Source organism: Bos indicus, chromosome 13 (assembly GCF_029378745.1).
Source record: "Bos indicus isolate NIAB-ARS_2022 breed Sahiwal x Tharparkar chromosome 13, NIAB-ARS_B.indTharparkar_mat_pri_1.0, whole genome shotgun sequence".
Lineage (NCBI taxonomy): Eukaryota > Metazoa > Chordata > Mammalia > Artiodactyla > Bovidae > Bos > Bos indicus.
In genome coordinates this window covers 54,586,855-54,607,767 of record NC_091772.1, presented here as the reverse complement: position 1 = coordinate 54,607,767, position 20,913 = coordinate 54,586,855, and the positions used below count along the sequence as shown (strand labels likewise).

Below are 20,913 nucleotides of genomic sequence, written 5' to 3'. Positions count from 1 at the left end.
GGGGCAGGGGGAGGGAGCCTAGTTCATTCTGCGGGTTGGGAGCTGGGACCTGCATCCCGCTAACATGCTCCCCTGACACCTCCTGTCCAGTGTGTGGGGGCGGGGGGAGATGGACAAACTTAAAGTCACTTTTTGGGGCTAGTGTGGGCCATACAGTGACCCCAGGGGTCAGAGTCCTTATCTAGACCATTATCAGGCTCAGGTTCAGATGGAAAAGCTTGGAGCCTGGAAGGGGAAGACCCCGTTGGAGCAACCCTGGGGGAGGGGAGTATCTGTGCCCAGCAGTGGGACCTGGCGATAGGCTGGCAGGCCGCTCAGACCCACCTGACCTGCAAGCTTCAGGAAGAGTGATGGCCCAAGACAGGTGGGCAGTAACCCTGGACACTGGCCAGTAGATGTGAAGCCAGCCCCCTGGCCTCTCCCCAGGCCACTGTGGCTATTGGGGCTTCAAGACAGGGGCTGCTCTCCAAGGGAGGGTGTTTCCTGGCAGCAGGTGGGAGGGTCTGCATAGGGCTAGGATGGGGGAATGGGATTCCGGGCACTCGGTCTCTCCTTGACTTCACAGCAAGACTTCCCCAAGTCTGGTCCAGCAGGAGCGCTCTGGCGCCCCTGCTGTGTCAGGCATGGAAGTACAGGAGGAAGGGGGGTTGGGTGAGAGGCCGTGTCAGTAGGTGTGGGATGGAGCTGCTTGCCCCGCCCCCAGTCCCACAGCCTCACCCTGCGTCTGTGAGGATGTCCTAGGATGACTCTTGAAGGCAGGAATTTTGGAGATTCTCTTGTCCCTTCCTGATATAATTATCCCTTCCTTTAGAGACAGAGAAGGGGGAGGCAGAGGATGAGATGGTTAGATAGCATCACCAACTCAATGGACATGAATTTGAGCAAACTCCAGGAGATAGTGGAGGACAGAGGAGCCTGGTCGGCTACAGTCCGTGGGGTCACAAAGGGTCGCACATAACTTAGCGACTGAACAAAGATTGGAGGGTGTGGCCAAGCCTGACAAGCGGTTCACAGCTGAACCCAATGGGGAAGGGAAGGGAGGTTCTTAACTGTGTGGTCTACCTCCACGCACCTCCTCCATCGACTCAGAAGCTCTGAGTTGCCTCCTGCAGAAATTCTGAAGCCTTATTTCCCAGGGAATTCTAAAGATTCTGACACCAAGCAGGGGGGAGCTGCGGATTCTGAGCAATCGTAGGTGACCTGGACGTTTGAGTGTCCCCCTGCGGGACACTGAGTGCCCCTGGCCTCAGGTGCTGCCCCTCACCCTGCTGTCCCCATGCGTTTCCAGGTGAAGCACAGCTCACCCAGCTTGTGAGAAAGGAGCAGCCAGCCCCTGTCCACTGTTTCTCTCGAGCCTGGGGTCACGGGGGCACTTCCTTTCTCTGTGGGGCCCCCACTTTCCTCTTGGGGTGGCAGTGCCGGGTGAGAGTCCGGCCTTTGCCAGTGCTGGTTCAGGTACATGGACCACTCAGTACAGTTAAAGTTTGGGGTGAGGGCTCCGGTGAGGGGGGTTCCAGCCTGGCAGGCATGGCCCTGGGCGTCTGCTCACGGCAGGGACTGGCATCCTTGATGGGCCCTGTCTGGTCCCTGGCACAGATGTGTTCACTCTCTCTGAAGGACTTCCTGGGCCTTGGGCAGCGGGGTCCCTCTCAGGACCCCAGGGAGGAGAATGTGACTCGGTCAGCCCCTTGACAGGACCAGGACTGCCCCTTCTTCAAAGGAGCCTTCAGAGTGGGGCTCTGCCTCCACACCCTGGTCCAGGACCAAGTGAGAAAAGAGCCTCTTTCTTTTTTGCTGAAAGGTGTGTGTGTGTAACTCACCGGTCCCAGGATAATTTTAACTCAGAGGCTGGCCCCAAAAATGCCACTGGGTTTCTTTTTTCCCTGGCTGGCTCGGCAGGGAGTGGGGCGATGCAGAAGCCCCCGCCCACCCAGGTGGGCTGGCTGAATGGGGGGCTTGTGCGAGGGCCGGCGGGGCGGGAACTGGCATCTGGCCGGCCCACAACCAGCCCCGCCCGCCGAGCCCAGCTCGAGGCCCCTGCCTCCGCCGCCAGCTCCGCTCAGAGTGCAACTGCAGCCATGGCCGGAGCCCCCACCCTGGCCCTGCTGCTGTTGGGGCAGCTGCTGGCTGCCACCGTAATCTTGACTGAGGCACAGGTGAGCATGGGACCCGGGGCGCATGGGGCTTGCCTTTGAATGCAGCTAGGGTGGGGGTCCATGGCTCTGTGGTCACCTGTTGAGCAGCGCAGCCAGGGAATAAGCTCCCCACTTGCCCCCTGTAGCCAGTCTCCCTGAATCAGCGAGGGAGCCAGGAATTCCGGGGCACTTGGAGATGGCGGGCACAGTCTTGTCACTGCAAAGTTTCCGCACCACCTGGGCACAGGCTCGCCCTTGCCCGGGTGAGCCCCCATAGACACGGGGACACCCTGGGATTGAGTTCAGGGACTGCTCCGTCCTCAACCCAGCGGGTGTGGTGCCAGAGCTGCATCTCCACCAGAGACACACAATGTGGCCTTTGTTCCTCGTGGGCCTCGGACGTGGCCCCTCTTGGCCCAGCAAGGTGGCAGGGGACACTGCAACAGCCCGGGGGTCTGAAGGAGAATGGGGGAAGGGGCGGTGCGGACCCCTGCACAGGTCCGAGCTCTTCTCCGGACTGGGAGGAGGGGGTGCTCTGTCAGGCTAACCCCAGGGCCAACCAGGGGGACCCGCAGTGGGAGAGCATGGGGTGCTGCCACCTGATGATGTTTCTCCATTTCAGAAAGTGGGACCTCGAGGCCCCCCCGGTCCCCAAGGGCCACCTGGGAAGCCAGGAAAGGATGGCATTGATGTGAGTTTAGGGGGGATGATGGGGAAGCTTCTGTGGGGTTCTCACTCTGGCCCCAAACTCCCTGAGCCCCAGGCCTGACGGAGAGAGAGTCCACCTCCCAGAGCTGGGGTGATGTTGGGGGTAATGAGCACCCCTGTGGGATGTGAAATGGGACAAATGATCCTTGCTCCTGCTTGCAGTGGACCCCTCAGGGGTTGTCTCCCCAGAACAGGTGGGGTTGGCTGTGTAGTGCTCTTTGGGGTGGAAGTGTGGGCCCTGAGGCATGTCTCTGGGTCCCTGGAGGGCCCACACTCCTCTTTTCTGGAGGTGAAGGCCCAGGCATGGGCCTATGCCCCTAGCAGGGTCTCCGTGGCTACTAGAGGTTGGAGCCAGCCTTGAAGGGGCTGGGGGGCTATCATCCTCAAAGTGCCCCAACCTAAGTGTGGCCCTGGCCGTGTGGAAGCAGATGAGACCCCACAGCCTGCCCCCAGATCCAGGTGGGGTGAGAGCCCTGGACCCAGAGAGACTCAGCCAGGCCATGAAAGTTAGGGCCCTCCAGACCTCTCCTCACCAGTACTGTTCCCCGGTGGCGCCGCCCTTGGCCAGTTCTCAGCTCCTTGAGCCCCAGGGGCCTGCCCGGCTCTTGATGGCCCGAGTCTCCCTCCTTCCACCCCTCCGAAGGGCCATTGCCCAGTGCAGCCGTGTTGGGCCCTGGACCCAGGCAGCCTCCACTCCTGGTGGGGCTGGGCCCCTTGCACCCCAAGGCTCCGCAGCCGATAGGAGCCAGGCTCCATTGTTCCCTCTAGGGATGTTTCCACGTAATACCTGGCCTGGAAGCTTTGGGTGGTCATCAGAGGGGAGGGGTGCTGGGGTGCCTTCCTCTGTGAGTGTGGGGGCTGCCACCTCTGACTAGGTTTCAGGCAGGTGGAGGGGTGGGCTTCATGATGCCTCCCATCATTTCTGGGATGTTCCTGTGCCCTCAGAGTGGGCTCAAAAGCCCCAATCTGTCCAGCTAACCCCTCTCCCCACCACCTGCCCTCTCCCCACCACCCACTGCTGTGACTGCCCCTGGAAGGGAGGGGCCCACTGGTGTGGACGACAGGATGAGGGGCTCCATCTTGTCTTCTGGAGCCTCCTCTGCCCCAGCTCTGCTCCCTGGGGACGCTTGGTCACATGGGCATGTCCCCTCTGCAGGGAGAAGTTGGTCCTCCTGGTCTGCCTGGGCCCGCGGTGAGTGTCCTGACTGCGGTGTGGGCTGTGTGTGTGGGGAGGGGGTGGGGATGTCCACCTTCTAGTCTGGAGGGGAGGGGTGGGCCTATAACAGAGGGGTCATTGACATCCCTTCCCATCATGCTGGGCCCTGGGTCACCAAAGGGGAGGCCTGGGAGAAGGGGCAGAGCAGAAAGCAGTGGGAGGGGACTAGGTGGGACTTGGTGCCTCTCAGGGCAGGGTCTGGCTTTTGAAGCTTGTTTGGGCCAGGGGAGGGGTCAACACAACCCTGCACGTCCAGCTTGTCAGAGGTCCCACAAGTGACCCTCCTGGAGCTGTTCAGGCCAGGAATTAAGGGCTCTAGGCTCACAGAGGGTATCCCAGCCCTTCACTGGGAAGGTTGAAGGGTCCAGGTGATTATCATACAGATGTGGCCAAGACAGGTAGGGGGCTGCTGGAGGAGGTGCCAGCGAAGGTGCGCAGCTGGGCCAGGGTCTAGTGGAGAGGCCCTCCTCGGGCCCCACTGGAGGACGTCTCTCTTCTTGGTGAAGGCCACTCTCTGGCTCAGCTTCTGTCATGCCTCTGCCCTTTCCCCCCACAGGGACCGAAAGGGGCCCCAGGGAAGCCAGGGAAACCAGGAGAGGCCGGGCTGCCTGGACTGCCTGGAGTGGATGTGAGTGTGCCTGCTCCTCCCCTCCCTGCCCGCTCCCCTCCTCTCCTTGTGCAAGCCCCCACCCCCTCCTGCCTGGAGGGGCTCCATCCCAGCGCCCAGGAGTCAGGTTTAATTGCTGCTCTCCAGCTGGGCCAGCTCAAATAGGAGAGTCTGGCCCAAGAGAATCTCCAGAGGTCCCCCAGCGGGGTCCCTTGGCCTCCGTCCCAGACCCGTCAGTGTCTGGCCCTGTCCACCAGACGACAGCGCCAGCACACAGGAGGGGCGAAAGTCCTGCCAGCTTCTCTGGGAACAAAGGCCCATTATCCAGGCCCCTCCAAGCCCCTGGCGGCTGCATCAGGGGTCCTCAGGAGCTTAAGGCGGAGCCCCAGGACGGGGGCTTTGTAAGCACTGGAGGGGGTCCAAGAGGGGAACTCTCCTGCTCCCTGGGCTTGTCCACTCCAGCAGGGGCTCCAGCTACTGGCTTCCCACAGGCTGCCCCCACCCCCCCAGCACAGCACACCAGGTGGATGGTGGGTGTGGCCAGTGGGGGGAGGTACTAGTCTAGTCTTTCTGACCTCTTTGGACTGGCTTTAGAGAAGGGCCCATGGCTGGCTCTTTCCCCTGGAGGGGCACATCCTCCCTTTTTTTTTTTTTTTTGGAGGGGCACATCCTTCCTGTGTGACCCCTCTAGCCTCCCTCCTTCCATCTGCTCCCCAGGGTCTGACCGGGCAGGATGGACCTCCTGGACCCAAGGGCGCTCCCGGAGAACGGGTAAGGCAGGAACCGCATCCAGTGGCTTCAGCTTGGAGTTGAGGTCCTGGCCAAGGGCAGTCTAGCTGAGCACCGCCTGTCCACAGGGTGGGGGTTCTGAGGACAGCTGCCGTGACTGGACTGGCTGGGCCCTGCCCCTGATGTGGGTTGGAGGGGGCAGGAGGGCAGGTGGACACAGGGTGGCACGTTCCCTGTCCCCACCCCATCTGGTCAGAGCTGCCCCAGCCCTCAGACCGTGTTGAGGGGCTGGCATGGGCGGGGCATGGCTGGCCCTTCTCCTCTCGTGGTGAACCACTGCCCCTCTCTCTGAGGGGCCATGGTCATGGCCCAGCCTGTCCCCTGAGTCTGACCAGTGTCCACCAAAGCCTCTTTCTGGTTGATTAACTTCTCTCGTGGTGCTGACAGCAAAGCTGAACCCAACACTCCCTCTCCTTCCCCGCTTTAAGAAATGACCGTTTCCCAGCCCTGGAGTGCAGAGGACAGGGGGCTGGGTGTGGGGGAACCCAGGACACAGCACTGCCTTTGGGAACTGGGCTACGGAGCTTTCTTAGTAGAAACAAGGAAGAGAGAGGCTGCCTGCAGGAGGGCAGGTGCTTGGGTGATGCCAAGGAGGGTTTGGGAGATGGAGGAGGGTGGGAGAAAGTGGGCTAGCTCCAGGCTTTTCTGCTGGGAGCCTGGGACCCAGGAGGGGAGGGCCTCCAGTACAAGAACCTTGAAGTTGGGATGCAGGCAGGAGGAGGTCCAGGAGGGTGCTGACAGGCAGGTGGCTGCTGGAGCTTTGGGACTCTCTACTGTGGGCCAAGGTTGGAGGGCTTCCTGGAGGAACCGGCCATGGAGCTCCTCTGTGTGGCGTGGGTCACACCTGGTGGTCCATCCTGCCTGCAGCAGTGCTCCCAGGAAGGTGGGACCGGTTCTAGCTTTTCCTCTGCAGGATTGTTGGTAAAGGGCTGGACCCAGATCCCTGAGACATCAGAGGTCCCCCCACCGCCTGCTGTTAGTCTTCTGTGAAATAGGAACCCCTCCTCAGGGGAGATGGACTTGGGAGGGAGGGGAATGGGTTTGCATACACTGGCATAGTGCCTCTGCCAGCCCCTCTGACACCTCATTTCCTCCTGCAGGGAAGTCTGGGACCTCCAGGGCCACCTGGGCTGGGGGTGAGTACTGGCGTCTCCTCCTGGTGGGAGTTTGAGGGCCCCAAGCTCCCCAAATGCAGCCCCTCTGCAGCTTCTTCTGGGGTCCTGAGTGCCATCCGGGCTGTATCCTCTCATCCCCAGTGACTGCCCTACCAGCTCAGGGTGATGGGATGGGTGGTGGGCAACCCCCTCCCATCCCCAGCAAGCCCTGACCCCATTCTTGGCATTGCAGGGCAAAGGCCTCCCTGGACCTCCTGTGAGTACTTACAACCCTCGTACCCAACCCCCCCACCAAAGCATGCCCACCACACTCAGAGCCAACATGGTTACCAGGTCCCAAGCCAGGGTGAGGGTGGGGCTTGGTGGGGGGAGACAGAGTCCCTGTACCTAAACAGAGCTGGCCAGCCCTGTGAAGGGGATACAGGACAGAGTCTGAACTGCTCTGGGTCCTCAGAGCTCCTTGGGTGCAGACCCCGCTCTCTCACTTCTTACCTTCCCAGGGAGAGGCAGGGGTGAGCGGCCTCCCAGGTGGAATTGGCCTCCGGGGCCCCCCGGTGAGTGGCTGCCAGGACTCCCCAAAGGCAACTATGGGGGGGGGGCTTTCCCTCCCTTTTCCCTCCCTTCTCCCTCCCTCCTTCACCTTCTCCCTGCACCCCTCCTCTCCCTCTCCTCTTGCTTGTGGTCCTCAGTGGCTGAAGTCCAAGGACAGACTGGATCTCGGGATGCAGAAGGTGGGGGAGGGGCGAGCAGGTGGGGGGGCACCATAAGTGCATTGTCCTGGGCAGGGGGTGGGATGGGGAGGTCGGGGTCGGGGGGCTCGTGTCTGGAGGAGGCTGGTCGCCTCACCCCTGGTGGGGGCTGCTCCTGCTCTTTCTAAGTCATAACCCCTCCCACAGGGACCCTCAGGACTCCCAGGCCTCCCTGGCCCCCCAGGACCTCCTGGCCCCCCTGTGAGTACTGGACAGAGGCTCTCAAGCTCTCGGGCGAGTCTCAGGCATGGGTGACTGCTTGGTGGGTGGGACTCCCTTGTCCCCAGGGTGCCCATCCTCAGGCCCCCCAGGCTGTCAGCCCCAGGACCCATGTCTGCATGGAGAGTCCTGGCCACACCCCAGACAGGGGCTAGGGCCAGGCTGGAGCAGTGCATCAGCTGACCCCAGCTAGTGGGGCTCAGGCCTGGGGACCGCCCCATCCCAAGGGCAGACGGTTTTTGTCATTGTCACGCACTCTGCAGAGGGGCCAGCTGGCACTGGCCACTGGAGGATGAAGGGCCCAAGCGCCTTGGTGGTCTCGCGTGGTGGGTTGTAGGGAGAGAGCATGGAGGGCTGTGTCGAAGCTGGCATCTCTGTCTTCCAGGGTCACCCAGGGGTGCTTCCCGAAGGTGCTACTGATCTTCAGGTGGGCATGTGCGGCCTTTTCAAAGCCTTTTGTGGGGGTGCCTGTCTTGGTGGGAGGGGGCCCCATCTGGAGAGCACAGGAAGGCAGGGATGGGGGCTCCCTAGGAATGGGCTCAGTGCAGGCAGCACCAGTTCTGGGTGTAGCATCCCCCCACACTGCCCTCTCCCCACCCCCACAGCCTAGCCTTGCACCATCGCGTCTCCCTGGCATGCACGGTAGCGCAAATGGAAGTTAATTTAAGCAAAATCACATGTTGACCAATTCTGCTCCTCCTTGGCACAGCCAGGCTTTGCGTGTGAAGGCCAGGTTTTAGCCACGCAGGGCAAGCTTGACCGCCTTGATGGGGCAGACAGAAACTTTCAGGCTACAGTCTAGTAGTTGAGCTTTGTCTCTCATGTAAGAACAGTGACTCTGGAGGCCTGGGGTTCGTGGGCCAACACCCAGCCTCCTGGAAGAAGCCAATGTAAGTTATTAAACAGAGGGCCTGGCCTGGCCCAGCTAGCCCACTGGTGCCCCTGCCGGCCCTTCTCGCCTCCACCTGTGTCCTGAGGGCTTGATGTTGGTGTCCCTGGGGAGGCTTCAGGGGGTCTTCTGGAAAGAGGAGAACGGCTGGGCCCCTGATGCTAGGGGATCAACTGGGGGGTGATGTCACTGGCTCTACCAGATGAGCTGTGGAATGATCCGGAAGCCCCCACACCAGCCCTGGGCTCGCCGAGACCCTGGGGATGCCCAAGGGTCACACACGCCTCCCTCTGGCACCTCCATGCACCACGGGGACCCCGAGCAGGGCTGGCTGCCGAGCTGTGTGATGAAGGCTCCTTTGTGAAGCCAGCAGCCACTGTGCTGAATAGCTACTTTGAACCTGTGCTGGGCCGAGACATCAGAGCTGGGTGTGTGGAGGCGGCCTCGAGAGGCTGGTGGCTGCGGCCTGGCTCTGCAGTGCCTCACTACACCCCACGGCAGTCCTGAGTGAGGCCCTGTCTCAGCCCCTAGGAGGCCCCCTAGGGGCCGAGGTCCCCTTCACCTGTGCCAAATGGCCCATCTCAGGGCCTCCATGTTCTGACCTCAGTTCCCACTCCTATTCTCTTTGACCGGGAGGGGTCTGACCACTCTGTTTCCCAACAGTGCCCGGCCATCTGCCCGCCAGGCCCCCCCGGGCCCCCAGGAATGCCAGGGTTCAAGGTGAGCAGCCACTGAGGGTTGACACAGACCCCAGCCCACCCCTACACTCCCTAGGAGGTGGCCAGGCCCCCACATGGGCAGAGGTCAGGGGGTGGTGGGGTCACAGGGCTGTTGCAGGAAGCAGTGGGGGCTGGGGGTCCTTGCTGTGTCCCTGTCCCCTCAACACTGGTGACCCGCCGGGATAGGGGCATCGAGAGACAGTGTGGGGAAAGCTGGTCTCAGACCCCCACCCCAATCCTGGCCCAGCACTGCTCCCCCCACCAAGGCCTTGGTTTCCCCAGCTGGCTGATGGGCTGGGCAGGCCTAATTGTTTAGGACCGCTTGGGGGTGGGGCCATGACTGTCTGCTCACTGCTCTTTCAGGGACCCACCGGCTACAAAGGGGAGCCCGGAGAAGTTGGCAAGGATGGCGAAAAGGTAGAGGCCGGCCGTGGGGTGGAACCCGGCAGGGGGGTGGGGAGGAACGGGCGCTGGGATGGGGTTGGGGTGAGGGGTTGGGATGAGTGAGAGGTGCTGGCTGCTTCCCAGGCAGGCAGGTGGGGGGACCCTGACTGAGCGGCTTCTGTGAACCCCCCATCCCCCCAATTCTGGGCCTGCCTGCCAGAGCCTGGTGGTTTGGGGCAGGGTCTCTGCACAGACCCCCACCACCTGGCCTCACACAGAGGTTCCCTGAGCCTGGGCAGACCCGCTGCCCTCCCTCCCTCATGGCCACTTCCCTGGAGGACATGTGTCTGTCCTTACCCGCAGACTAGGGCCCCTCTAGCATGGTTGGAGTGGCCAGACTGCCACGTGAGCGGCTGACCCCCACCACAAGGTGTCCGGGGAGGGCTGGGGTCCTTGCTGGGAGGAAGGACAGGGTGAGACCTCTCTGGAAAAAGGCCAGTGCCCCCTCGGCCTTGGAGGTGCAGCTGTGAGGTGAGGGCAGCGCCCCCCACTGCTAGGGCTTGGGCAGTAGGTAGGGAGAGAGGGCAAGGAGGAGAGCTGGGGCTGGCCTCACCCACCACCACTTTCTGTGCCTCTCTTGCAGGGTGACCCCGGCCCCCCTGGACCCCCTGGTATCCCGGGCACCGTGGGATTGCAGGTGAGCAGGGAGAGGGGTTGGGCAGGTGAGGATGTGGGGTGGACAGCTCAGGGCTGTGAGGAGTGGTCCACCAACTCCCAGGACGGGACTGGGTGGGGGTCCTGAGACCAGGGTCTCCATGGCTCCTGGGGGTGTGCACTCCTGGGGGACTGCTGGCCCGGGCCCTACAGCTCCAGCTCTCTCACTTCAGGGTCCACGGGGCCTACGAGGACTTCCAGGGCCACTTGGACCCCCCGGGGACCGGGTAAGTCTACAAGCCGCCCCCCGCCTCCCGCCTACCTGGCCCTTGAGGGGCTATGGGCCAGCCTGAGGTAAAGAGGCATTGGGGGCCACCTCCCGAGGTCAGGTGGGCCCTGTGAGTGTGGGTCCTCACCCATGGCCATGGCAGGGCTGTCTCTAGAGTCCACTCACTGGATGGTTCCCCAAACCGGAGCCTGTGAAGGTTTTTGTGGGTCCAGGGGGTGGGAGGGGCAGATGGGGGGCATTGGGGAGGGGGCTTGGCAAATGTGGGGAAGGGAAGAGGCCTGGGGACCCTAGCGGGGTGCTGATGGGGCCGTTGCTGGGGTCTCCTGGGAGGGCCTCTCCAGACGGACCTGGGTGCTTTGGGGACGCCCCCAGGCTTCTGATGAGACGCTCAGGGTCTTTCTCCTCCACAGGGTCCCATTGGGTTCCGAGGGCCCCCTGGGATCCCAGGAGCCCCTGGGAAAGCGGTATGTGTGTGTCTGGGGGTGGGTGGGGTGGCCCCTGCAGGCCCAGCTCTGTTCTCTCCTCTCTTCCTCACCCAGTCGCCTTCCCCAGACCCACTGGGCTGCCCCAGCCCTTCCCGGGGCTTCACTGTCCCGTGGGCTCACATGGGGGATACATGTGTCACACCTAGGCAGGTACCCATGTGCATGCCTGAGGGGAAGGACTGGGCATGCCTGGCACGGGGTCAAGTTTCCCGAGGAGTCAGCCTGGCCCTCATGGGAGATCTGCGCCCTGTTTCCAGGCATGAAGTGGGTGGAGGTGTGGTCGGGGTCCCTCTGGCCTCTGCGACCCTCAGCAAGGTCACCCGCCCCCCACCTTGTTAACTCTTTCCGTGTTCCCCCTTGTCACTGCAGGGCGACAGAGGAGAGAGGGGCCCAGAGGGGTTCCGTGGCCCCAAGGGCGACCTTGTAAGTGAGAGAACCTGGGTTCTCTGGGTCCTTCCTGGGCAGAACCTGGTCCATGAGGGTGGGGGAGTCACACAGACAGCAAGTCCAGGGAGGCCTGGGGTGGCTGCCCTCTCCTGGAGGTAGGAGGAGCCCCTGGGTAGTGCCAGGCCCGGCCTGAGGAGAAAAGCCTTCCCCCCAGCCCAGGTAGCTTCCCCAGGAGCCCCCGGCCTTGTTTCCCCTGTGGCTCCTTGAAGCTACTGTCACCTAACAAGCTCCTCTTGGGAGTGGCCGGGCAGGGGCCAGAGGACCACTGACGTCCATCAAGAGGCCCTGGGCTGTGAGGCCTGACCTTGTGCCAGGACTGCCCAGCTGAGAGATGGAGCAACAGAAAACACGACTCTCGGGTTAAGTGACACTGAGACAATCAGACATCTGCCAAAATGAACTGAAGTGACCATCTCCAAACCCATCTCATCTTCCCCCGGCTTGAGAGCATCCCCAAGACCCTAAGATAGCTCCTGCTTGATGGGCCTTTTCCCCTAAGGGTTGGGTCTGGCCCCCACAGCTGTCCCCCAGCCAATCCTGAGTCTAGGAAGTGGTGGGCAAGCCTCCTGCCCACCTCCCAGGATCCAGTGACACATCTGGGAGAGCAGTCCCTGAGGCCTGACTGTGGTTCCTCCGTGTCTCCTAGGGCAGGCCTGGTCCTAAAGGCATCCCCGGCATGTCTGGGCCCAGTGGAGAGCCGGTGAGTGTCCGGGGCTGCCAGTGCATGGGGGGGTCAGGGTGGGTGACCTGTGCAGCTCTCCTAACCCTCTGCCCACATTCAGCCTGGACCCACACTTCCTCCTGGCCCCCTGGCTCCTCCCCTACCCCAGCCTGAGAGGACAGGGTGGCACAGCCGGTGGTGGGAGGCAGAGCTAAAGGAGGGGAGGGGAGGGAGAGACCCTGGCTGCCGTCCTGCCGCCCTCCCAGCACGTGGCTATGTCTGTGGTTCCAAAATTGGTCTAGCCTGTGGGACTAGGCTCGATCCTGGCCTAGGCTCGATCGAAGGCCAGATCCTGGCTCCCAGGCCTCAATCTCCTGTTCTGTAAAGTGGGCACAGCAGACTTTCCCTGGAGTGCTGTGAAGAGTTTGGGTGCATCCTCCCTGCCCTCACCTGCACGATTGGAGGACAGCACAGGTCACCACCTGCCTGAGCCCAGGAGGGTAGACCCACGGCAGGACAGTGGGGAAGGGCAGGGCCTGGAGGGGGCCCACCACTCACCCAGCCTCACACTGTCCCATCCCCAGGGCATGCCAGGCAAGGACGGCCAGGACGGCGTGCCAGGACTCGATGGCGAGAAGGTTGGTCCTGCCTGGGGGTCTGCAGGGAGGAGGAGGGTGTGTGGGGCATTCAGCCTGCAGGACCCCAGCACATGTCCCACAAACCCCACAGGGAGAAGCTGGTCGCCACGGTGCCCCGGGAGAGAAGGGGCCCAACGGGCTACCGGTGAGTGCATGCAGCTACCGGGCGGCCATCTACCCCGAGCAGGGGTGTGTGTGGGGTCTCTGCATCAAGGCCAGGGAGGCTGCGGGAGCCCCTCACTCTCAGGGTGCTCTGTCTCTGACCTTATGTGCTGACCTCTGACCTACAGGGTCTCCCCGGACGAGCAGGGTCCAAGGGTGAGAAAGGAGAACTGGTACGTGGTTGCTTTCTCCAGGACAGGGAGAGGGGAAGGTGCAGCCGCAGTCTGGGTCCTGGGGGCAGAGGGGGCCCTCTCCTGCAGGCAGGCACTCAGGGTTCACCCCTCCCCCGCAGGGCAGACCTGGAGAGCTGGGTGAGGCCGGCCCCTCGGGAGAGCCTGGTGTCCCTGTGAGTATCTGCAGCTCTTGCCCCCTACTCGTGTGTGTGTGTGGAGCCTGCTGACACCCTCTGTCCCTTCTCGAGTGTAGGGAGATGTTGGCATGCCCGGCGAGCGTGGAGAGGCTGGACACAGGGGCTCAGCGGTGAGTTGGGGAAATGAAGTCTCAGGGGGCAATGGGCTCAGGGCCCGTTTCTCTGTGGGCTGGGGTGACATCTTGGAGGTATGAAAGGGCTGAGTCTGTGAAAGTTGGGACATGGTGGTGGCTGGGCCCCAGCTGTCCTGTCCTTGAGACTCTGGCTGAGGGTGCAGAGGCCCAGCACCCAGCACCAGGCCGAGGGAGCAGCCCCACCTCAGGCCCCTCCACGGACCCAGCAATGATGCCACCAGCCTTGGTGCCCAGGGCAACAGGGGAATTGGTGCCTGGTGCCACGTCCGGCTGATGCACGGGGTCCCAGGGCCTGACCTCTGCTACCTCAGCTGCCCCCAGGATGCCCCCTCCCCAGCAACTGGGCCAGATGGCTTGGGGTCAGTCCTTGTGCCTGCCTGCCCACCCAGCCCCCAAGGGGAGGCGGAGCTGGACTAACGCTCTACCTCTGTCTTTCAGGGGGCGCTGGGCCCGCAAGGCCCCCCCGGGGCCCCTGGCGTCCGTGGCTTCCAGGTGGGTGAGATTTGGGGCCAGGGAGCCCAGGTGGGCCAGTCGGGCTTGGGGAGAGTCAACACTGGGCTCCTTTGTGGGGCTGATGAGCTGGGCCCTTGTCTGTAGGGCCGGAAGGGCAGCATAGGAGACCCCGGCCTGCCGGGCCCCCAAGGCCTCCGAGGTGGTGTGGGCGACCGGGTAAGTGCTGTCCCTGCAGGAATCCCTGCACCCCCACGCCCCTCATCCCACCTCCCACAGTTCCACAACACACTCAAAGGCAGTGTTGGTGCCCAGTAGTCAGCACTGGGGGGTCCCCATTGTCCCTGAGACTTGGGGGCTGGGGCCATCAGGGAGGAGGCTAGGGGCAAGCTCCCAGCACGCTCAGGGGCCAAGATGCCAAGTGTCCGGGAGGAGCCCATGTGTGCCGAGCTGGTCCTGGCACCCCAGTGGGGGAAGGGCACTGGCCCCCTCCCCAACCCCGCTGTGATCCTCTAACGCTCATCACCCCTTTCTGACCAGGGCCCGGGAGGAGCTGCCGGCCCCAAGGGCGACCAGGTGAGACATCAGTGGTCAGGTCAGCTGGGGGGCTGCCACTGTCTTCAGGGCTGGGGGCACCTCCTTCTCTCCCTCCCTCCCTCCTTCCAGCTTTGTCGCTGCCCCCACTCCTGGCCCCCCAGGCTGACAACTCAGAGCACCCATGCAGACCGGGGTCAGTTGGCTCCTGGGTACAACAGAGGCTGCCTGTGGCCGGGGGTGCTTCTCAGGGACCCTCAGAGTAGGCATGCTCCCCATTGGCTGTCTGGGTCCCAGGAGCAGCACCTTCTCTCTGGAGGGCCCAGGGTGGGAGAGGGGCCCACAGCTCTGCTGCTGACCCCCCAACCCCCTGGAGTACCAAGAGCACCTAAAATGGTCCAAACCCACCTGAGGCTCTGCTCGCTGTCTGCCTGGCACCCAGGCCTGAGTCTTGGGCACGGCTCCCGCCAAGAATGGGTGTCGGCAGCTCAGCACTGTGTCATTTCAGGGCATCGCAGGTGCTGACGGCCTTCCTGGGGATAAAGGAGAACTGGTGAGTGTGACAGGCGGCCTCTTGCCATGGTTGTGGTGCGGGGAGGGCAGCATCTGCAGGTCTGTGGGGTGGGGGTGGGGCCGAGTCGAGGCCGAGGCAGAGGGTGGGACCTGTGCTGTCCCCTGTGGTGGGTCTTCTATCCCTCACCCCCTCTCCACACTCCCTCTGTGACTTTTCAGTATGAACTAGCCAGAGCTGAGGCTGAGCTACAGAAAACGCTGCTTCCACCGAGCTGATAGAACAAAAGGCTGATAGAACTGACAGTCACACTTCGGGAGGTGACTGAAAGGGAACAGTCAGGGTGTCTGGGAACAGGGACCATCGTGGCCGCACGTGGCTAGGGTCTCTGGCTCCGTGACCAAGCCTTTCTTTAAGTCTGGAAACGGCTCAGTCCAGGACCCTCGTCTCCAGCAGAATCTCGTAGCCCAGAGCCAACCTTTCCAGCTGGGGTGCTGGGCACCAGCTGTGGCTGGAGCGGAGGTGGTGTCCGGCTCTCACCGGAGAGCGGCCCGGGTGGAGGAGGGGTCCAGGGCCATCTGGCCACCGGCTGCTGCCCACTCCCTGTCCACAGCCTGCCAGGCAGATTCCTGGGTTCACAACTGGAGAAGGGGGGGCCTCAGCCACAGAGAGCTTCAGCTCTACCTTGTAAAACAAGAGTGAGAACAAAGCAAACATGGGTGAGAAGTGCACCACTGCTAATGACACTGCTTAGGGAAAATAAGGTGGCTCCCTGATGACTCAGACGGCAAAGCGTCTGGCTGCAGTGCAGGAGACCGGCTTCGATCCCTGGGTCGGGAAGATCCCCCAGAGAATGAAATGGCAACCCACTCCAGCATTCTTGCCTGGAAAATCCCATAGATGGAGGAGTCTCGTAGGTTACAGTTCCTGGGGTTGCAAAGAGTTGGACATGACTGAGCAACTTCAGGGAAAATAAGTTTAAAAACATCAGTAGCTACAATACAATCTCAGCAATATAAAAATATAAAAAGAATATACAATATTTATGAACATATAAGAAACATACCTAGAGTAAGAAGGAGTAACCCCTGTGGATGCTGTCATGTAATCAGACAGCAGCTTCATGGGCGACTCGCTTTCTCTTCCTCCCCATCTAATAACAGGCAAAGCTGGCTCCTGGGGAACTAGTTCCCACAGCCAACAACACGTGAGTAACTGAAGTGCACAACTTCCCTTCTGCTCTTTTCCAGGGTCCCAGCGGCCCTGTTGGCCCCAAAGGAGAGGTGAGTGCCTGGCAGACACTGGCTCCCCGGCCCCCTTGGGGCCCCAGGCTGGCTCTGGGGCACTGATGGCCGTGTGGGTCAGAAGTGGGGAAACTGCCAGCTCCGAGGGAGAAGCCCCTGCAGGTGGCTCGGCCATGACCCCCTCCCTGCTTCTGTTTCCCTCCAGTCCGGCAGTCGCGGGGAGCTGGGCCCTAAGGGCATCCAGGGCCCCAATGGCACCAGCGGCGTAGATGGCGTCCCTGGCCCCCCTGGCCCCGTGGGCCTCCAGGGCGTGCGAGGCGTGCCTGGCATCACTGGAAAACCTGGGGTCCCGGTACGTGTCCCCTGGGAGCCAGTGCTCCTGCATGTTGGGCTCTTCCTGGATCTGGATCAAGTCCTTTCCAGACAATCAGGGTTCCTAGTGTTCGTGGGGGTGCCCCAAAGAGAAGTCAGTGGGCCCAATATGATGATGGATTTGGGGGTGAATTTCAGGGGAAAGAAGCCAGCGAGCAACACATCAGGGAGCTGTGCGGGGGGCTGGTCAGTGGTGAGTGTCCTTCCTCCCTCCCACCCCACCCTGCCTGGTCCACAGTGCCTGCAGCCTCACCCACCCCCAGCAGGGTCCCATTCTCACCCCCACCCTCCCCCTCCCCCCCACCCCCCAGCCTCCCCCTCCCCTACCTCCAGCCTCCCCCTCCCCCCACTGCCACCCCCCACCCCCAGCCTCACCTCCACCCCACCCTCACCCCACCCTCCATCACCTTCCAGCCAAGCCCACTGCTGGCGTCCCTGGGGTCTGCACTGGGTGGGCTCCTTCCCCTCAGCATTTCTTAGGCCTGTGATTTGCTCCTCAGCATTTCTCAGGGACAGCATACTGACACCATTTCTCACAGACCCAAAGCAGTTACAGCCCTTCGCAGTCAATGAACAAGCTGTCTTTGAAGAGCGGTATGCTCACACTTCACGTAACACACTTCTGATGAATACACGCCTGATCTTTGTTTTCCAAAAGAGCAAATCGCGCAACTGGCCGCGCACCTGAGGAAGCCCCTAGCACCAGGCTCCATCGGGCGACCGGGTCCTGCTGGCCCCCCGGGCCCCCCGGGCCCCCCAGGCTCCATTGGTCACCCCGGGGCTCGAGGGCCCCCTGGATACCGAGGTCCCACAGGAGAGCTTGGAGACCCTGGACCCAGAGGTGAGTGCAGCCCACTCCACCATGCAGCCACACGCTGGAGCCCCCCACCAGTATCTCCATGCAGTCTCCACGTTGAGATGCTCCCTTATGGGGACAGGGCGGGGAAGAGGCCCAGAGGGGAAACTGACCTCAGGGGCCCCATCCTTCCCCTCCCCTCTCCTCTCATCCCACCCTTCCCCTCCCCACGGGCTCCTCTAGAAAAGCCCCAGAGGTTAAGCCATTGCTAGAAATGCCTGGGGTACAGCCCTTCATGCTCTGGGGCCCAGCTCCTTATTAAACCCAAGGGTATGACAACATTTTCCAAAATGTGATGTTCTTCTCAAGTTTCATTAGAACAACATTTGGGGGAGGACAGGCTGAGAAGAATGAGAGGAATGAACCAACAGGAGCCCCATTTATATGTAAGAACAGTTCCTGTAATGAAAACTGGCATGTGTGAACATTTCTGTGGCAAAAGGCAAAAGTTAATGATATTGAGAAATGCATCTTAAGAACTAGGAGAGGTAATTTAGAAAGAGGTGGAAACCTTGACCCCCTGCCGTGGTGCCGTCGTCGAGGGAAGCTCAGTGCCCACACAGTAACACGGCTGTGGGAACTTCTGGCCATTAACCTCTTCTAAAAAAGGCCTTGAATACTTGGTTCATTATACATCATCTGCTACCACAGTCTGACTGTCTCAGGTCAGCTAGCTTCCCAGCCCAAATTCAGGATTTAGAGCTCTCATTGCTGCTAGTTCGTTTCAAACTTATTAACCAAATAATTTTCTATTTCTGAAAAACCGTTTAAGAAAAATGAAACTTACTTCTGTGAGTTCCTTTGTTCATCTGTGAGGTTCAGTGTAAACACTTCAGTAGATGAAATCGCTTCTGTAATTAGTGGTGTCGTTTCGTTACTGTAAAGACACTGAGAGTATTTTCAGCGCTAGAGGGCAAACGCCGGCGGACGCCCTTCTCTTCCCGGCAGGCTGAAGGCCACTGTCAGACAGCTTCCTGTTGTCTTGGGGACTTTACTGTCTGCAGTGGGGGATGGTTCCCCCCAAAGACAGACCAACAAGGTTTTATCCAAATAGGGATCTGAGTGCCTTTAAGACTGTTGAAAATAAAATTCAAAAACAGCATTCATCACCTTTATGGATTCTCAGAAAAACAGCATGACAGGACTCAGTGGAGGCAGCCATTCAGCTGCAGGGTCACTGTGCTCCCTGGGGTGCCTGCCTCGGGCTGGGGACACCTGAGGGTTATTGTTTGAGTTAAAAGAGAACATATTCTATAGGTCCTCGGGCAGATGCCACTGTCACTGCTGGGCATCCATCTCCCCAGAACAAAACGAGTCAGGGAGCCGTAGAGGCCGGGGAAGCCCAGGACCCGTGGGAGGCCCTGACTGCCTGGCCCTGGGGCTCCTAGTCCTCTGCAGAAGGTGTGCTACCTTCTGTGATGGGAAAAACGACAAACACCAATTGACAGGAAACTGGTGTCACTGCTTTTAGTGTCAGGCAGGACAGATGCCCCCAGCCCAGCTGTCTGCCTTAAGCAGCATCACTATGTGGACAAGAGGCTGTTTCCCCAGAACATCCCCAGGTCTTGCAGCCAGCATCACACAAGGCATGGGCAGCCAGCGGGCGCTCGCAGAGGGCCTTAGCGCACCTTCCAGACACCAGGGCCACAGAGGCCAAAAGCAGCCACGAGTGAGGGAGCAGAGAACAGAGTTCAGGGGGTGTTTGAAAACACCCTAAATAACTGTCAAAACTCATGGTGAACATAGGAATACACGGTAAACGCTCAGATTGAACAAGCTCAAAGTCCGAGAGTGATGTTCTGATACTGGGAGTCACACAAGTGGGTGACGTTGAGCCCGACACTTTGCTGCGTGTCCTTTCTAAATGTGTTTTGATTCAGTAAAAAGCTTAGAAAGCAGGCACCCTGCTTGTAAGAAGGCGGATCACCACTCACCACAGCCAGTCTGTCTTTGAACTTGAATCAGAGCTTCTAAGCATATGATTATGTCACTTGCTCTTAACAGGAAACCAGGGTGACAGAGGAGACAAAGGCTCAGCTGGCGAGGGCCTGGATGGGCCCGATGGAGACCAAGGGCTGCAAGGTACGAGACCACTGTCACTAACGTCCCACGGGCACATCTGGGGGGCGAGCACACTTCATCGCCTTCTAACAGAACAACTTCTCTCTCTTGGCAAAGCATTCTTAGAGGCGGGGTCAGGAGCTGTTTCAGTAACCACTTTTATATGGAAAAGCTGAATCAATGAATTTATCACCCTGTGTTGAAGTAGATTCAGTTAGATTCTATTCAAGTAAAGCCGTCAGGTATTTCAGTTCAGTTCAAACAGAATTTTCTCTTAATTGACCCACGTGTACCCTGGGTGTTGGCAGTTTTCACGTCAAATATAAATGCTCTGCCAAGAGGGAAGAGGGCAGCTCCAGCCGTGTTCCCTTCTGTGCCTTCTGGTGGGGGGATACATGCTGGGACCACCTCAACACACACCCATCAGCACCGCCCGGCTCCTGCTTTCTCCTCTGCTGACCTCCTCTTCCACCTGCTGTCCACCTGCTCAGGTGCCCCCACACAGGCCACCCCCGTGGCTACCACCCTCATCGACAGCACCCCCATCCCTCACCCAAGACTCATTCCTCACACGGCACCGACTGACTCACTCCACGCTACCTTGCTAAGGACAGAACCCCGACTCCTGCACCCTGGGCCCATCCTCCCCACGCAAGGCCTCTGCCCTCACTGTTCTCCAGCCTGAGTGCGCCTCCCCTGGGCCCCTCCCAGAGTTAAGAAACAAGCTAGAGAAACACAAGCGTTGGGTTGGCTTAATGGACACTCCACTGATGTCCCCTTTCTGTGTCTCCACTCACCTTCCTGGGGGCTCTCAAGGACCGCAAGGCGTGCCCGGCATCAGCAAAGACGGCCGAGATGGGGCTCATGGAGAGCCTGGGCTCCCCGGCGATCCTGGCCTTCCTGGTGCCGTTGGCGCTCAGGGGCCTCCTGGCATCTGCGACACCTCTGCCTGCCAAGGAGCTGTGATGGCAGCTGTCGGGGAGAAGTCAGGTCCCCGAAGCTCCTAAAACACAACTTCGGGAAGAGTGAGAAAGCGGTGCCAACTGAGCAGTGGGCTCTGGAAGGATCGTGGGGACCAGTGGCATCCTGGTATTGATGGGGGACGCCGCCCAGCAAGCCATCCAGCAAGGCTGCCCCTCCTCGTCCTCAGCAGCGACGACTGGACACTTGGTCCCCAAGAGCATGCTTCATCGAGCTGCTGTCAGAAGTGTTCCGTCTCTACATGAATTTACAATGGTCCCTTCAGCTGTAACGTCATACCTCAGACACAGACCAACATTTTCAGAAGGACTGAGGGTGTACACACAGAAGGTTCCGTACAATTCCGAGAAAGAACAGTCAGCAACTTGTTTACATGGCATTTGTGTAAAGACTAAGATAACACTTCAATAAAATGACACATGAAATCTTCAGATTAATGACTGGCCACAGTATTACCAAAAAAATAAATAAAGAATTTAACGTACGGTATCCCTTCCATACAAAGGTCTCGTCTGATTTACCTGCTTCTTTTGT

At 60.6% G+C, this 20,913-nt stretch overlaps 1 protein-coding gene across 1 annotated transcript; it reads left to right on the top strand.

Moving 5' to 3' along the window:
* Positions 1-91: 91 nt before the first annotated feature.
* On the top strand, positions 92-20,810 carry COL9A3 (collagen type IX alpha 3 chain). Its single transcript, XM_070801319.1, has 32 exons — positions 92-2,156; positions 2,758-2,826; positions 4,000-4,035; positions 4,616-4,687; positions 5,384-5,437; positions 6,556-6,591; positions 6,803-6,826; positions 7,071-7,124; positions 7,467-7,520; positions 7,924-7,965; positions 9,091-9,147; positions 9,510-9,563; positions 10,174-10,227; positions 10,418-10,471; positions 10,884-10,937; positions 11,328-11,381; positions 12,052-12,105; positions 12,651-12,704; positions 12,796-12,849; positions 12,995-13,039; positions 13,159-13,212; positions 13,293-13,346; positions 13,809-13,862; positions 13,968-14,039; positions 14,361-14,396; positions 14,863-14,907; positions 16,116-16,148; positions 16,315-16,461; positions 16,620-16,674; positions 17,140-17,322; positions 19,342-19,419; positions 20,215-20,810. The coding sequence occupies exons 1-32, from the start codon at positions 1,911-1,913 to the stop codon at positions 20,403-20,405; spliced, it is 2,223 nt and encodes a 740-aa protein (XP_070657420.1). The 5' UTR covers positions 92-1,910; the 3' UTR covers positions 20,406-20,810.
* The last annotated feature ends 103 nt before the right edge of the window (positions 20,811-20,913 follow it).